At 35.9% G+C, this 15,612-nt stretch overlaps 1 protein-coding gene across 1 annotated transcript; it reads left to right on the forward strand.

Annotated features, from left to right (window-relative positions):
• Positions 1-1,110: 1,110 nt before the first annotated feature.
• Positions 1,111-13,978, forward strand: LOC111909796 (uncharacterized). The gene is made up of 4 exons (XM_052766239.1): positions 1,111-1,182; positions 1,256-1,901; positions 13,280-13,485; positions 13,862-13,978. The coding sequence occupies exons 1-4, from the start codon at positions 1,111-1,113 to the stop codon at positions 13,976-13,978; spliced, it is 1,041 nt and encodes a 346-aa protein (XP_052622199.1).
• The last annotated feature ends 1,634 nt before the right edge of the window (positions 13,979-15,612 follow it).

The raw sequence follows: 15,612 nt of genomic DNA on the forward strand, positions 1-15,612 counted from the left end.
TTATGGGCCCATTTTTGATGATTTTTGGCCCATTGGGCTCCTATGATGAATTACGGCCCAATTTGACAAAAATAATGGGTTTCATAGCCCATTAAAGCTAATTAGGTTAGTTATGGCCCAATATGGTCTATTAGGGTATTTTATTTCATTCTAGGCCCAATATGGCCCAAAATGTTAAAATAAATGGAAATGAGTCCAATTAGAGCCCATTTAAGAGTTCTAAGCCCAAAATAGTCAAATTGGAAGCTTATTGGCCTATTAGGCCTAATAAGGAAATCCTAGTCCATAATGGACTTAAACCGGGATTTCTAGGGTTTCCAATTCTTTGTTGACTATTTGAAGTGCTTGCATAGAGTGTTTGATGGACAATTTGTTGTTATTGAATAAGCATCATACATGCTTTCACATTTTTGGTTCACAAAGGTTGTCATTGTTGTTGTTACAAGCATCAAATTCCTAGTTGTGACAATACATAATCATATGAAAGTTGATTTAAGTTCACTACCTGTTGATCCGGAAAATTGGTGATCAATTTTTGAGTGATAGTTTGGTGTCATATATTAAAGAATGGGTTTTAGAAAGTATTAGTAATGATATAATTGTGAAAATATATCATGATATAAAACCTCGTCAGATACAATTATAAGAACTTTAAAACTTTTTTCCTTATACGATCCGATCAGACCCAGAATCGTAACTAGTAGTTTTTTTTCTATCATTTTCAATTAAATAGTGAACCACATAGTTTACGTTCTAGACTCGTCACTGTTGGAAATTTCTGAATTATCCTATATACGATGAGGTATAATAGGAGTTATCAAGTTTTGTGGGTTGACAAATTAGATACTGATAAAGATTGATGCTAGGATCCTAAATAGATGCAAGTTTGTTATGTCTTGTATTCTATATATATATATATATATATATATATATATATATATATATATATATATATATATATATATACATGCTAAGTTATCGAGCTGTGATATCAAACATGAACCAATTGAGTTTTTTGTGCTTTAGTTTTTCTCAATAATAACCATTGTGTGTTTGGTTAGATCTTGTTTTTGCTTTGATTTGGTATCAGAGCCTGGTTGAAAAGAAGACATGGTGGAGGGAGATACGCCATTGTCTTCTGGTCCAGGGGGAAGCGACAAAGGAATGTCTTTCTCGTTTCAAGTACGAATGTTGAATGTAAAGAATTATACTGTGTGGGCAATTTCGCATGAAAGTGATATTAAATGTTCATCAGGTGTGGGATGTCATAGATCCGAGAGCGAATGATCCAAAGAAGGATAATGTTGATATTGAGATTGATCCAAAGAAGAAAAATGTCGCTATTGCTGTGATCTTCCAGGCAATACCTGAAGATCTTATTTTACAAGTTGGAATGATGGATACGGCAAAAGAAATTTGGTACGCCATAAAAACCCGTAACCTGGGTGCAGACAGGGTGAGGGAGGCTAGATTGCAAACCCTAATTACCGAGTTTGACAATCTTAAGATGAAGGAGTCGGCTACAATTGATGAATATGCAAGCCAACTGTCAGGTATAGTGTCTAAATCATCTTCTCTTGGGGAAACGGTTAATGACAAGAAGATGGTTAAAAATTTTCTAACAAGCTTACCAAGAAGATTCATCCACATAGTTGCTTCTATAGAGCAAATCTTAGACCTTCGGTCAGTTGGGTTTGAAGATGTCGTTGGAAGGTTGAAGGCATACGAAGAGAGGACCTGTGATGACTCTGATCAAGGAAAACTCCTACTCAACAATGAGTCCGGTCGCGGGAAGAGTAAAAGCGGTGGACGGAGTCGTGGAAGTAGGAATAATAACGGGAAAACTCACCAACAAAACCTGTCATTGAATTCAGATGGTGGTGAAATTGAAAAAGTAAAAGGTAAAGCGAAAGATCACTCAAAAGTCCAATGTTATCGGTGTGATAAATTCGGACACTTCGCTAATCGTTACTCGAAACGTAAGGTCAAACGATGGGTTTTATACAAACAATTCTATGTGTGCATGCAACCCTAGATTTGGATCTATGTTTTCTCTATTAGATACACAACTTTATGAACACAAGAAGAACCCTAGCATGCTAGGTATTTTGAAATCTATGTAGTATAAGGGATTACATACCTCTTGTTGTTATATTGTAATAACAACACAAATCTTCAATCTCTTTGTCTTGGAAAGCAAGTACCACAAGTGTAGTACCTCTAATGGCTCACAAACACCACAAGAAAATGGAGAGGCAAGAGAGAGAGAGAGAGAGAGGCAGGGGCAAAAATCGGCTTTAGGTCTTCTAGGGATCAAGTGGTCGATTTTCTAAGGCCTAAGGGGTCTTTATATAGGGTATAGATTAGGGTTTCAGTCCTTATCCTTATCTGGTTACTTGCCCACTAAGCAGCCCATAAGATAAGCCTTGAATCCTTATCATGGACGAATTCTAAGGCCTTATCACCTCGAATTCGTCCACCCCTTCCTTAGGGCAACCAATGCCCTAATTTACAACTATCACATAATTACAATTCAACCCCTCTAGTTTAATTAATTACATTTGATCACATAATTAATTCTTAATTAGTTATTGACCAATATTAATTAAAAAAATATGATTTCTTTTTTAATATATTATTCTTATAATATATTAATAAATCATAATAACCTCTTTTTCTATTATTTCTCCAGTCAAGTTGCTTTGGTGAAGGCAACCCAAAAGGACCATGCATAACCGGGTCAAGTACTCACCAAAAAATGGTTACGGGCTTAGACACTAATCCAAAAGTCTCCCACTTGGATAAGTCTAGTAACCACAAATGTAAGTATAACTCGATTAGCAATCGTAGCTCTCAAAGACGCTGTCGAACTCTGATCATATCAGCAACCTGCCCTTTAGATAAGGGATCGTACAGTCCTCTGTTTTAGATATCGTGCGGACAATCTCATGGAACATAGTCATACTTATTGTCCAGCAGTTTGTATCTCGATCTTGGATTCATTTGACATATAACTTAATTGAACACATCAATTCAGTCCTGACCGGGCACGACACATAAGTCAAATCAAATCATCGAGGGGCCCTGATATCGCTTTTACCCTCTTAGGATAAAAGAAACAGATAAACTTCAACTTATATGCATTTACTACTCATTAATCAAATTATACACAACAATGCGTTTTATGACATCAATTTACTGATGCGGTTTCGCATTATCAATGTACAATCAATTAGCAACCAATAAACCATATATCTTGGTTTTAAGACCATATGATATTATCGTCTTACGATCACTCGTGATAAATTCTATGAAGTGATTCCAGCAAGCGCGGGTTTATTCCAATGCTCAAAACTCATCCATAAGCACTCATGAACGTTGTAACAAACCTTTGTTATGTCTAATACCTTTCAGACAATCTACACACCAATTCATGACAGTCTTCATTCATACCTACTTCCAACATATGAACGACGGTGGACCGTTTGAATAATTCGATTATTCTCAATTAACTCAATTATTCAGGAAGTCAAAACATGCAAAGCAAAATAATAGTTAACCAATCAACATAAGAAAGTAACTGTACTAATAAATAATACTCCTTTATTTAATCATCAAATGTCAATTACAATTATTTATTACACGTTTCTAAACTATCTAATCCAAACTAACATCGTCATTCGGCCCAATGCTCCTAGCGTGCTGCAAGTGCTTAACCCTACTCAGTCCCTTCGTAAGCGGATCTGCTGGGTTATCCTCTGACGATGTCCTATTAACTACGAGGAGTCCTTCTTCTACCCGGTGTCTAATAAAGTGATATTTTCTGTCGATATGTCGAGATCCACCATGATCCCTCGGTTCCTTGGTCAAGGCAACTGCTCCTTCATTATCACATAAAATTTTCATAGGCTCCTTTATGGAAGGTACAACTGCAAGGTCTCCAATGAAATTCTTCAACCATATTGTCTCCTTTGACGGTTCGCTCGTTGAAATGTACTCTGACTCGCACGTTGAATCAGCTACGGTTTCTTGCTTGGAACTTTTCCAAGTCACTACTCCTCCATTAAGGGTAAAGAACCAACCCGGCTGTGAACGGTAGTTGTCCCTATCGGTCTGGAAACTAGCGTCACTATACCCTCACACCTTTAAGTCATCACTCCCTCTGAGGACTAAAAACCATTCCTTGGTCCTCCGAAGGTACTTAAGGATATTCTTGACTGCGGTCCAATGTGCTCTGCCAGGGTTCCCTTGATATCTACTGACCATGCTCAAAGAGAAGGCCACATCAGGGCGAGTACAAGTCATAATATACATGATTGAGCCAACTGTGGAAGCGTAAGGTACTCGGCTCATATCTGCTATCTCGGCTTCGGTACTCGGACTTTCAGTCTTACTCAACTTGGCATTACTTTGGATCGGTAATTCTCCCTTCTTCGAGTTTTCCATACTAAAACGTTTTAGCACCTTGTCCAAGTAAGTATTCTGACTAAGTCCTATTAGTCTCTTACTTTGGTCTCTCACTATCCTTATTCCCAAAATATAGGAAGCCTCTCTGAGGTCCTTCATAGCGAAGCACTTCCCGAGCTAGGACTTAACTTCCTGCAGTGTAGGTGAAGTTGATGAGCAAGATCCGATTGTATTCATGGTAGAAACTGTTGGATTAGTGTCTAAGTCCATAACTATTTTGGTATGTACTTGACCCGATGGTGCATGGTCCTTTTGGGTTGCCTTCACCAAAGCAACTTGATTGGAGAAATAAATAAAGAGAGAGGTTATTATGATTTATTAATATGTTATAAGAATAATATATTAAAGGAGAAATCATATTTGTTTAATTAATATTGGTCAATAATTAATTAAGAATTAATTTTGTGATCAAATGTAATTAATTAAACTAGAGGGGCTGAATTGTAATTATGTGATAGTTGCAAAATAGGGCAATGGTTATCCTTGTTAAAGGATGGACGAATTCAAGGATAAGAATATCCTTAAAATCGTCCAATGTCCAAGAGATAGGGATTTTCAAGGCTTATCTTATGGTTGCTTGATGGGCAAGTAACTAGATAAAGATAAGGACTGAAACCCTAATCCCAACCCTATATAAAGACCCGTAAGGCCTTAGGATTTCGTGCACTTGATCCCTAGAGCATCTAAGGACGAATTTCTACCTCTCTCCTCTCTCTTTATACCTTCTCCACTTGCTTATGGTGTTTGTAAGCCATTAGAGGAGTGACACTTGTGACTCTAAGCCTTCCAAAGTCAATTCAAGGAGGAATTGTGATTGTTATTGCTACATAACAATCAAGGTAATATCATAAACCTAATTATATGTTAATATCGAATTCCATATGCTAGAATTAGGGTTTATAGTCTTGGATAACAAGCATGTACAATAGAGAAACCTAGATCCAAGCATTAGGGTTTGTATGAGCACATAGGATGTCTTATGACTAAAACCCATCAGTGGTATCAGAGCCTAGACTGGTTTCTATTGTATTGATGCTTGATATGTATGAAAAATTCAATTGTATGAACTTGACATATTAGGGTTTATTGCCAATAAACCCTAGGAGGCTAGGTTTTTTTTTTCAAGATTAGGGTTTGCAAACCCTAATTTGCAAGAGTTTGAATAAGATCTTCAAATCCTTTCCTTAAACCCTTAAATTTCGAAATCTAGGGTTTGTTTTAATCCCTTGATTTTCGAAATTAGCCTCTTACACAAGATAAGATCCTAAATTTTAGGGATTTGGATTATCCCATATCTTGTAATTATCCTCTAATTGTTAAATATGGTAATTATAGATTTTGCATTATCGTATCCTTATTTTCGAAATCTATAGAAATATTTAAGGGATTAGGATATCTTAAATGTATAAATGGTAATTATCCTCATGATTTAGATAATCCCTTATGATTTAATAATTAAATTAATAGTCTAATTCAAGATAATTATTAAATCAAGAGTTTTAATATTTAATTTTTTTAATTTAAATGTCATAAATTCGAATTTTTTTTAAGAAAGATTAAAACTAAATTGTTTTGAAAAGTTTCAAAACTTGGCCTCAAGTTTTGGAATTTAAATTTTGATTAATTGTTTAATTTTGATGTATATTTAAATTCTAAACCCTAATGTTTTGAAATGTTTCAAAACTTGCCCTCAAGTTTTGGAATTTAAGTTTAATTAGGAATGTTAAATTCTAAAACCTTATTATAGTTTTGAAAAAGTTCAAATCACACCCTTATGGTTTTATTAATTAATTAAGGTGTATAATTAAAATAGGTTTAATAAATCCATAAAGTTTTTGGTTTAAAATTTAATTGAATTAAAAGTATAATTGTTAAATTTGACCACCTAATATTTTGAAAGTATAAAATACACCCTATACTATATATAACATTAAAAGTCTAACATGATATATATGTATGAATAAAAGTCAGTCTTACTGTTAGTAGGCCTCATTCACGAAGCTGGTCTATAAGGGGTGTTTAAGGAAATTGCCTATAAAATGGCGATTGAATGGGTATCCACTCTTACCCACCGCACTCTTGACTAGTGGAGGGTCGTTAGCCGAACGGGTAGGATGGGACAAAACCTTCCATTATAAGTATAATGAATTACTAAAGTAACTAAATGTTTTCATAAAATTCCCAATCTTAGTTACTTAGGCAAAAGTGAATTGATGCAATTCCATGAAATTACACTTTGTGCCCTTGCGAAGACGTTAGTGGAGCGTGTGTGGTTTACCGGCATACTAAATGGTTCTAAGCAAAGGTAGCAAAGGGTGACTCAATGTTTGTCATAGTTCGGTGGAGCGTGTGTGGTTTACCGGCACATCGAATAGGTGACTGTAACATGTGAGGGCACCATGTAAGTTTGCATGGTTATTCACACCCGCTTTGTGATCCTCGACATCCCAGTCACAAACAAGAGGGGCATATCGAGATTTAAACATGCCATTGAAAGTTCAATGAATCTCAAAGGATCTAGGAGTTTTCATAGATTTAAAACTTAAATTCTTTTTCGTTTTTCGTGGTGGAAATTAGTGAATCGTCATTCACTTACCTTCAAATATTCTGCAATTAGGGTTACGGCATCTCTCTCCTGAGTTGTAGAATATTGTGTTGGGTCCTAGCCTTAGTATCTCATTTGGGTGATTTGCTAAGGACTCATTCAATCAACTAACTTGAATTCGTTTTCTCCCGTATTGTAGATGTCAAAGTTTGACAACTATGGTCTTCTCAAATCCCGTGGAACAAGCATTCCACATGAAGATGATATTCTACGATTCGATCGAGGAACAAGAGATATTACTTCACTTCCTCCTCCTCCTCCAATCATTCTCCCTAGCCCACAAGTTCAAAGGCTTGAAAAGTTCAAGATCACTCAAGCCCTTTTGGCAAGTAAACATAAAGAAGGAAAGTCGGTGTGTGCACACGTCCTAGGGATGAAGTCACACATTGATAGGTTAAGAGTGTTGGGATCCGTTGTCTGTGAGGAAATGGCTGTTGATTGGGTTCTTCAGTCACTTCCTAACTCGTATAGTGAGTTCGTAAGAGAGTACTATATGATGAACCACGACGTGACCCTTATAGATCTCACATATATGCTTATTGTTGCTGAATCAGCAATGGTTTGGCGCAATAGAAAAGCAGAGTTGATTGGTGAATTTGCCTTCAAGACCTCTATGGATATAGATAATGGCAACGAAAGACATGATATGATCGAAAAGTTTGATCATAAGAGAAAGGCAATGTCTGAAGCAGTTCCATGTCATGTTCCAAAAGAGTCAATTTGCTTTTATTGCCAAGAGAAAGGGCATTGGAGACAAAGCTGCCCCATTTACCTAAGAGATCTAAGAGATGGGAGAGTCAAAACGTATGGCTCTAATATAGATAAAATCCATTAACTAACTCTTTTAAGCTTCTATTCTAGATTCTTAATACATAATGTGATAAGATTACAATTGATGTTTTGTAGGATCGAAGAAAAGAAAGGAAGCTTAAGGGAAGAAGTGAGCAGAATCTAACCGTGAAGGAATGGATTTCGATCGCATTTCTCGAAGATTAGATTCTTGAGCTACTACTTAGAGTTAGAATTAGATTGCTAAGAAAGATGTATTAGCATAGTTTTTCAATGAATTGCATTGTAAGGACAAATTTTTCTGCAATAAAATAAATTTTGATTTTATAATATTTTTTTTATCCTTGCAATGGAGTATATGAAAAATTGATGTTTGAATATTAGCAATAATGGATTTGGTTCTTATTATGTTATTTATGGAAAGTCGAGAATTTACCAAATAGGGAGAGTTTCTCATCGCCCAAAGTTTCAATTGGACAGAAATTTGGAATCACGTAACTTGGTTGCACAATGAATGAGAAATCTCATATTTGATAATTAGACAAATTCATTGACAAAGTGTCAAGTGAAGGACTAGGAGATCGAGCACACAAAGTTGCGTGTTGATCAAGTCCACCATAAGAGTAACAAAGATATTCGTCATGATTTACTAAAGGTTTAGTAAATGTGATTATACTTACAAGATTAAGTGTAATTTTAGATTGATTGAAAAAAGGTTTAAATCAATAGTAGAACGAATAAGAAGAATCAAGTAGGCAGAAAGATAAAAGTTTCTCCATTCTAAAAAGAAGGGAGAGTACCTTTTATGCTTTATGATGGGTCTTAATGATTAAGAACCATATCTCAATTGATCCTCTAAGTAAATCTTAGCACAATCGTATGTTTAAGAAGAGGAATCAAGGATTGAAGAAATGGTTAAATCAAGAAGTCTATCATACTTCGTTCCAATGACAAGTCTTAAAGTTAAGATTGTGACAATGAGTGAAAAGTATTAAAGGTTTATAACATTCGTCAAATGTGGAAAGTTGTGATGTCTTGGATAAGACAAAGACCAACTATAACCAATTTATGAAGAGTCTTGATAAAAGCTACACTAACTCTTGAATATTTGTTTGTCAAGAAATGTTTATTGACAAAAGGATCCTATATGTCAAGGAGTCAATGGGAGTCTTAATGGTCTTGAAAAGTTTCAAGAACAAATCAAATAGACCTTATCAATCATCACTAGCACACGAGTTGAGGTTTACGACCTATCGTGTTGACATCATTTTGTTTCTATGCCGTTCCAATTGAGTTAATTATGCATATGAGTTCTATGAGTTCTCATTTGAATGCATAAAAGGCAAGGACCTTGATCAATGGAAAGTACATTGATAAGAAAAGGTGAGCTGCTTAACTACTTGGAAGACATGGTGGGCAGCTGTGCTACCATAAAGGCAAGAAATCGAGATCAAGAAAGTTCGATCCATATGAGTTTGAATTTGTCGTAAACTTTGGTTTTAACAAATTCACATGGATAGGAACAAATACACCGTTTAAATCTAAGTGTCATAAGATTTCCTCCTTCATGAAAATGATTGTGAGGAAATGCTTTCACTAAGAAAGATTTAAGAAGATAGTGATTGTAAAATTGCATTCTCGAATTCGATTATGGTTACGGTATCCCTTTCCATAATTTGAATTGTGAGGTTTGACAATTAGTCTTAAGTGTTTAGACACACATACGAACTATTGAAGGAAAAGGTGTATAAGTTCAAGAAGCCTTGATAAAAGATTATCAAAGCACTAAGTATGAGAAACATGAACTTAAGATATTCAATAAGCATTGTTTTTCTAAAAGTTAAGATGTTTATGAATACATGTTGAAGCTAGTGGGAGCATAAGTGTTATGTTTTATAATAATCATCATGATAGTGGGAGCATAAATGTTATGATTATATGATTATTAAGGCACGTATTGCAAGTTGGCAATATTAATTATAGAAAACAAGAGTCATTCTGTACAAAGTCGTAAGGACGGAATAGTTGTTTTGCTATAATTAAGGGAGAGAGAATATTATGCTTCATTTCAAATCTAAAGGATTAGGTTGAGAAATGTTAATAAATTTAGTCAAGGGTACATAGTGTGTTCTTAAAATTTCGATTATGATGGCATTCCTCTTCACAATTCGAATTTTGAGAACATAGCAAATAAAACATTATGCGTCGTGTCCCATACGCTTCGGGTATAGGATCGACTGCAAATGCTTTAATGATTGACCATTCTAAATTTTTTCAAATGTCTAGCGCATTTAGAGGGAAAAGGGACTAGAATTGGTTTTGACTAAAATAATTAAACAACTATCAAAGGACAACCCAAAGTTCGACGAGGATTGGTCGCTTGTGAGTAGTTGGAAGTATAATATTGGAAAATATGGAAATCTTTCCATATTTGATGGACCATATCGGCTCTATTATGAATAGAAAAGATTCTATTAAGAATGAGTTGTCATATGGAACATATGGAAGTGTCTCCATATTGGGAATTGAATATTGAGAAATCTATGACTAGATTAGAAACTTCTATGCAAAAGGATGTTCAAAGGAATGTACTTTGAGTGAGAGATATCACGTCTATGGAATTGTCTTGTAACAATCTCCGATAGAGGACTTTGTAATATAATTGGCAATAGTCTTTGTGACTTTTGTGCAGTGACATTACGAAAGGACAATTGCATAAAATGTTAGAATCTAGCATATTCTATAAGTAGCAAGAATTTGATATTATTTCACTTATGAAAAAGGATTTGGAGTTGTGAAATGAAAATGATTGGAAATGTGCTCAATTTGGTCTATTTCACAAAGTAAGAACCATAGGTAAACATTGTGTGCATGCTAGGAGCATGGGACAAGTGTAATAATTCAAGTAAGAAGTTGATTACCCGAAACGACAAATAATGAGTAATCAATATGGTGATAAATAAAAGGTATTTTATTTATACTCAAAGGGTTGAGGCCATATGGGATTAGTATTATTCTTGTGTTTCACTTTGCATGTTTTGACTTCCTGAATAATTTAATTGGTTAAGAACAGTCAAATTATTCGAACGGGCCACAGTCGTTCATATGTTGGAAGTAGGTATGAATGAAGACTGTCGTGAATTGGTGTGTGGATTGTCTAAAGAGCATTAGACATAAGCAAATATTTGCTGCAACGTTCATGAGTGCTTATGAATATGAATTTGAGCATTGGATTAAACCCACGCTCACTTGGATCGCTCTATGAATTATATCACGAGTGATTGGTGAGACGATAACATCTTATATTCTTGAAACCGAGATGTGTGAGTTGTATCTTGCGAATCGGTTGCACATTGATTATATGTAAACGCATTAGTAACTTGGTGTTATAAAACATATTGTTGTGTGTGATTCGGTGCGTGAGTGCAAGCGAGCATTGTATCAAAGTTTATCTGTTCCTTTTATCCAAAGTAGGATAAAAGCGATATCTTTGGGCCCCCTCGATGATTTAGTGATGACAAACGTAAATGCTCGGCCGGGCTAGGGCTAATTTGATTTGTTCAATTAGTTAGTCGTCATAAATCGGGAATCGAGATATAGTACAAAGAGAATGATTTGAAATCATATCTCATATGATATCTAGAATGGAGGAATATATGATCCCTTATCTTAAGGACACGCGTATCTGATAGGATCAGAGTTGACAGCGGCTTTGGAAAGCTACGATTGCAGATAAGGATCCGAAGTCATACGCATAATAGTTATTAGACTTATCCAAGTGGGAGACTGTTGGATTAGTGTCTAAGTCCATAACTATTTTGGTATGTACTTGACCCGATGGTGCATGGTCCTTTTGGGTTGCCTTCACCAAAGCAACTTGATTGGAGAAATAAATAAAGAGAGAGGTTATTATGATTTATTAATATGTTATAAGAATAATATATTAAAGGAGAAATCATATTTGTTTAATTAATATTGGTCAATAATTAATTAAGAATTAATTTTGTGATCAAATGTAATTAATTAAACTAGAGGGGCTGAATTGTAATTATGTGATAGTTGCAAAATAGGGCAATGGTTATCCTTGTTAAAGGATGGACGAATTCAAGGATAAGGATATCCTTAAAATCGTCCAAGGTCCAAGAGATATGGATTTTCAAGGCTTATCTTATGGTTGCTTGATGGGCAAGTAACTAGATAAAGATAAGGACTGAAACCCTAATCCCAACCCTATATAAAGACCCCTAAGGCCTTAGGATTTCGTGCACTTGATCCCTAGAGCATCTAAGGACGAATTTCTACCTCTCTCCTCTCTCTTTATACCTTCTCCACTTGCTTATGGTGTTTGTACTCCATTAGAGGAGTGACACTTGTGACTCTAAGCCTTCCAAAGTCAATTCAAGGAGGAATTGGGATTGTTATTGCTACATAACAATCAAGATAATATCATAAACCTAATTATATGTTAATATCAAATTCCATATGCTAGAATTAGGGTTTATAGTCTTGGATAACAAGCATGTACAATAGAGAAACCTAGATCCAAGCATTAGGGTTTGTATGAGCACATAGGATGTCTTATGACTAAAACCCATCAGAAACCATGTTCGAAACTGTGCTATTAAACGAGACTGAAGTAATTCCATCAAGATACTCACAAATGGGTGACAATGACGTTTGGTACCTTGATAATGGAGCAAGCAATCACATGAGTGGTAATCGCTCTTACTTAAGTTATAAAAATACTCGAATAGGAGGTAGGGTTTGGTTTGGTGATAACTCACATGTTGAGATTTGCGGAAAAGGTTCTGTATTGTTCGAAAGTCGTGAAGGTAGGCAAAAGCTTTTAACTGATGTGTACTTTATTCCCGATTTAAAGACAAACATTATCATCCTAGGGCAGGCAACAGAGTGTGGTTGTGGAGTTAGCATGAAGGGTGAATACTTATTCTTGTATGATAATACAAACACATCACTGTTCAAGGTGAAGAGGTCATTTAATCATTTGTATAAGACTCAGATTGCTATTGGGAAACCTATATGCTTGCATAGGAGGTTGAATGACGTTGAGTGGCTTTGGCATGCAAGGCTTGGCCACGTAAACTTTGGAACGCTAACATCGATGGAAAAAAGAAGATGGTAAATGGTCTACCTAAAGTCAGTGGGTCAAACAAGGTATGTGAATCTTGCTTAGTAGGAAAACACCCTTGGAGTTCTTTTTCGAAGAATTCGCAGTTTCGGGCAAAAGAACGTTAGAGCTAATTCATAGTGACTTGTGTGGGCCTATAACACCTCCCACAATGGGTGGAAATACATATATTTTCGTAATAATATATGAATTCTCGAGGTTTATGTGGAGTTATTTATTAAAAGAAAAAATTGATGCATTGTCTTTCTTTAAAACTTTTGTGCTTAAAGTTGAGAAGGAAACGGGTAATTCAGTAAAAACGCTAAGAACAGATCGTGGTGGTGAATTTACGTCTCAAGATTTTAATAGTCTATGTGATAGCCATGGTATGATGAGGCACCTTACAACACCATATACACTGCAGCAGAATGGGGTAGTTGAGAGAAGAAATCGCACCCTTATTGAGATGACACGAAGTTTGATGAAGGAAACACAGGTACCGAATTATTGTTAGGGTGAAGCTGTGAGACATGCATCATATATTATCAAAAGGATTACCATCAAGGCCTTGTCTGATACAACACCCTACGAAAGATATTTTGGACGAAAACCCAACATTGAACACCTTCGGGTTTTTGGTTGTATAGCATATGCTAAAGTATTGGGTCCAAACTTAACAAAAATTGGATGATAGATCAAAGAAATTAGTCTAATTTGGGTCGGAGTCGGGGTCCAAGGCGTATAGACTATTTGATCCATCTACCAGAAAAATAACTGTACCTCAAGACGTCGTCTTTGATGAGAAGGCCACTTGGGCTTGGAATAGTGGGCTTGAAGACGAGCTAAGGTCTGGAATGTTTTGGGTCCAATAGGAAACGATCGTAGACACTGGAGTAGGGCCTGTTATGGGTAATTTAAACCCAAATGAGAATCGACATGAAGAGGATGCTAATCATGGAGATCCTGATAACATTGTTCACGAGCCATAAGTTGACGATGAGTTCAATAACGAGCCGCAAGTTGACGATGAGGTTAATAACGAAAAACTAAGGTGTTCGTCAAGGCATATTCAACGACCAAGAAGGTTTGATGACTATGTTGTCAACCTATTTATTGAAGATCATTTTCTTTTCTTATCAATGAACGAAGACGAACCAACTAGCTTCTTGGAAGCGGTGAAAAATCCTAGGTGGGTAAAAGAATTGGAGGAGGAAATTGACTCCATTATGAAGAATAAGACATGGAGGCTCGTTAAAAGGCCGTTGGTTGTGATTTTGATAGGTCTAAAATGGGTATTTAAAATTAAAATCAAACGTGATGCTAGTGGGGCAATAAGCAAGTATAAGCTAGGTTTGTCGCAAAAGGATACTTGCAACAAATGGGATTTGATTTTGATGAAGTTTTTGCGCCGGTGGATCGCATTGAAACGGTGAGGATCATGTTAGCTCTAGCAGCATCAAAAGGATGGGAGATTCACCATCTTGATGTAAAATCGGCATTCCTTCATGGTGAGCTTCAAGAAGATGTCTACGTTGAACAACGTGAGGGATTTGTTAAAGCCGGGTGTGAAAGAATGGTTTACAAGTTAGATAAAGCATTATATGGGTTAAGACAGGCTCCCCGAACATGGAATATTAAGTTAGATGGTATTCTAAAAAGTATGAAATTTAAACATTGCGTGCAAGAACAGGTTGTGTATCGACATAGGATCGGTAATGATTTGATTGTCGTAGGTGTTTATGTGGATGACTTGATTGTAAGGGGTTCAAGTGTAGATATCATTAAGCGGTTTAAAGCTGTAACGTCAACCAAGTTCAAGATGTCATACCTTGGTATACTTAGGTATTACTTGGGTATTGAAGTATACCAAAGCATGAGGGGTGTAATTGTTACTCAAGAAGCGTATGCAAAGAAAGTTCTAAAAGATGCAGGGATGAGTAATTGCAATCCTACATTGATTCATATGGATTGTAATAAGAAATTCTCAAAAGCACAAGATGAAAAAGAGGTTGATGCTACCGATTATAGAAGTTTGATGAGAAGACTGAGATATATATTACAAACTAGAACCGATCTTGCATTCTTGCATTCTTTGTTGGAATTGTTAGTCGTTACATGAAAACACCGAAAGTATCACATATGGCAGCGGTTAAACAAATACTACGGTATGTGATGGGAACTATTGGGTATGGTATTTTCTATCCACATGGGAATCATGGAAAGTTAATGGGATATAGTGACAACAGTCATAATGCGGGTGAAGATGATGGAAGAAGCACTACGGGGCATGTGTTCTATCTTGGAAAGGCACCCATTACTTGGTGTTCACAGAAATAGGATACGATGGCATTGTCTTCATGTGAAGCCGAGTATATGGCTACTTCAGCAGCAAGTTGTCAAGCTGTTTGGTTAAAAGATTTGATAGAAGAAGCGTTTGAGACAAGTGAGAAGGATGTGGCTCTTAAGATTGACAATATGTCAGCTATTGCGTTAATTAAGAACCCAGTATTTCAAAAACGGAGCAAACATATCAAATATAGATATCACTATATTCGTTAGAGGGTAGAAGAAAAGGAGATCCGGGTTGAGCATGTGTGTGGTAATGAACAAAAAGCTGACATTT

The sequence above is a fragment of the Lactuca sativa genome, chromosome 1 (assembly GCF_002870075.4).
Source record: "Lactuca sativa cultivar Salinas chromosome 1, Lsat_Salinas_v11, whole genome shotgun sequence".
Classification (NCBI taxonomy): Eukaryota; Viridiplantae; Streptophyta; class Magnoliopsida; order Asterales; family Asteraceae; genus Lactuca; species Lactuca sativa.

Bases quoted from the DNA above. Each gene is read 5' to 3' on its own strand.
- LOC111909796 (XM_052766239.1), top strand. From the start codon at position 1,111: ATGGTGGAGGGAGATACGCCATTGTCTTCTGGTCCAGGGGGAAGCGAC. The intron at 1,902-13,279 runs GTAAAGCGAAAG...TTGTGCTTAAAG, and splicing joins TGAAATTGAAAAAGTAAAAG to TTGAGAAGGAAACGGGTAAT. The intron at 13,486-13,861 runs GTACCGAATTAT...TGGGTCCAATAG, and splicing joins GTTTGATGAAGGAAACACAG to GAAACGATCGTAGACACTGG.